Raw genomic sequence first — 2,259 nt, 5'->3', positions numbered from 1 at the left:
CGTTTGTCTCTGCTGTGTTCTAGGACATGTGCTGTCTCTGAGCACGTTTGTCTCTGCTGTGTTCTAGGACATGTGCTGTCTCTGAGCATGTTTGTCTCTGCTGTGTTCTAGGACATGTGCTGTCCCTGAGCACGTTTGTCTCTGCTGTGTTCTAGGACATGTGCTGTCCCTGAGCACGTTTGTCTCTGCTGTCTTCTAGGACATGTGCTGTCTCTGAGCACGTTTGTCTCTGCTGTCTTCTAGGACATGTGCTGTCTCTGAGCACGTTTGTCTCTGCTGTCTTCTAGGACATGTGCTGTCTCTGAGCACGTTTGTCTCTGCTGTCTTCTAGGACATGTGCTGTCTCTGAGCACGTTTGTCTCTGCTGTCTTCTAGGACATGTGCTGTCTCTGAGCACGTTTGTCTCTGCTGTGTTCTAGGACATGTGCTGTCTCTGAGCACGTTTGTCTCTGCTGTGTTCTAGGACATGTGCTGTCTCTGAGCATGTTTGTCTCTGCTGTGTTCTAGGACATGTGCTGTCCCTGAGCACGTTTGTCTCTGCTGTCTTCTAGGACATGTGCTGTCTCTGAGCATGTTTGTCTCTGCTGTCTTGTAGGACATGTGCTGTCTCTGAGCATGTTTGTCTCTGCTGTGTTCTAGGACATGTGCTGTCTCTGAGCACGTTTGTCTCTGCTGTCTTCTAGGACATGTGCTGTCTCTGAGCACGTTTGTCTCTGCTGTGTTCTAGGACAGATGATGTCTCTGAGCATGTTTGTCTCTGCTGTCTTCTAGGACAGATGTCTCCGCGCTGGTGAGATTTGGATCCTGATCGTCGGCAGAGTCAACATGGCCCTCAATGTGTTCGGTGAGGCTGATGAAGCTTTGGTTTAGTAAAACACAAATGTGTCGTTTGCTGTTTTATGTCATTCCACGATTCTAAAGTTTATTGTAGTAAATTGTGGTATTACAAAGTTATTCTTACAAAAATGCTTTGAAATTGTGGCAAGTCATGTGAGATTGGGCTGGAAAAGGCTCTTAACATGTGGATCATGTGGTGAAAAAGCCGATTAAACTGTCCCAAAAGTACAGAAGTACAGTAGTACAGTAGTACAGTAGTACAGAAATACAGTAGAACAGTAGTACACTAGTACAGTAGTACAGTAGTACAGAAGTACAGTAGAACAGTAGTACAGAAATACAGTAGAACAGTAGTACACTAGTACAGTAGTACAGTAGTACAGAAATACAGTAGAACAGTAGTACACTAGTACAGTAGTACAGTAGTACAGAAGTACAGTAGAACAGTAGTACAGAAATACAGTAGAACAGTAGTACACTAGTACAGTAGTACAGTAGAACAGTAGTACAGAAGTACAGTAGTACACTAGTACACTAGTACAGAAGTACAGTAGAACAGTAGTACAGAAGTACAGTAGAACAGTAGTACACTAGTACAGTAGTACAGTAGTACACTAGTACACTAGTACAGTAGTACAGTAGTACAGAAGTACAGTAGAACAGTAGTACAGAAGTACAGTAGAACAGTAGTACACTAGTACAGTAGTACACTAGTACAGAAGTACAGTAGAACAGTAGTACAGAAGTACAGTAGAACAGTAGTACACTAGTACAGTAGTACACTAGTACACTAGTACAGAAGTACAGTAGAACAGTAGTACAGAAGAACAGTAGTACAGTAGTACACTAGTACACTAGTACAGTAGTACAGTAGTACAGAAGTACAGTAGAACAGTAGTACAGAAGTACAGTAGAACAGTAGTACACTAGTACAGTAGTACACTAGTACAGTAGTACAGTAGTACAGAAGTACAGTAGTACAGAAGTACAGTAGAACAGTAGTACAGAAGTACAGTAGAACAGTAGTACACTAGTACAGTAGTACACTAGTACACTAGTACACTAGTACAGTAGTACAGTAGTACAGAAGTACAGTAGAACAGTAGTACAGAAGTACAGTAGAACAGTAGTACACTAGTACAGTAGTACAGTAGTACACTAGTACAGTAGTACAGTAGTACAGAAGTACAGTAGAACAGTAGTACAGAAGTACAGTAGAACAGTAGTACACTAGTACAGTAGTACACTAGTACACTAGTACAGAAGTACAGTAGTACAGTAGTACACTAGTACAGTAGTACAGAAGTACACTAGTACAGTAGTACAGTAGTACAGAAGTACACTAGTACAGAAGTACAGTAGTACACTAGTACACTAGTACAGAAGTACAGTAGAACAGTAGTACAGAAGTACAGTAGTACA

At 41.8% G+C, this 2,259-nt stretch overlaps 1 protein-coding gene across 1 annotated transcript in view; it reads left to right on the top strand.

Moving 5' to 3' along the window:
• Positions 1-784: 784 nt before the first annotated feature.
• The window catches only part of LOC140362553 (N-chimaerin-like), a 13,846-nt gene continuing 12,371 nt past the window's right edge, over positions 785-2,259 (top strand). The window contains exon 1 of the mRNA XM_072448639.1: positions 785-844. Coding sequence (XP_072304740.1) covers positions 826-844 — 19 coding nt within the window. The 5' untranslated portion in view covers positions 785-825. The remainder of the gene's footprint in view (positions 845-2,259) is intronic.

Source organism: Eucyclogobius newberryi, unplaced genomic scaffold, assembly GCF_026437365.1.
Source record: "Eucyclogobius newberryi isolate DKJ021-1_F unplaced genomic scaffold, fEucNew1.0.hap1 SCAF_1, whole genome shotgun sequence".
NCBI lineage: Eukaryota > Metazoa > Chordata > Actinopteri > Gobiiformes > Gobiidae > Eucyclogobius > Eucyclogobius newberryi.
The sequence above is the reverse complement of the archived record's forward strand: the minus strand, read 5'-3'. Positions and strand labels throughout refer to the sequence as shown.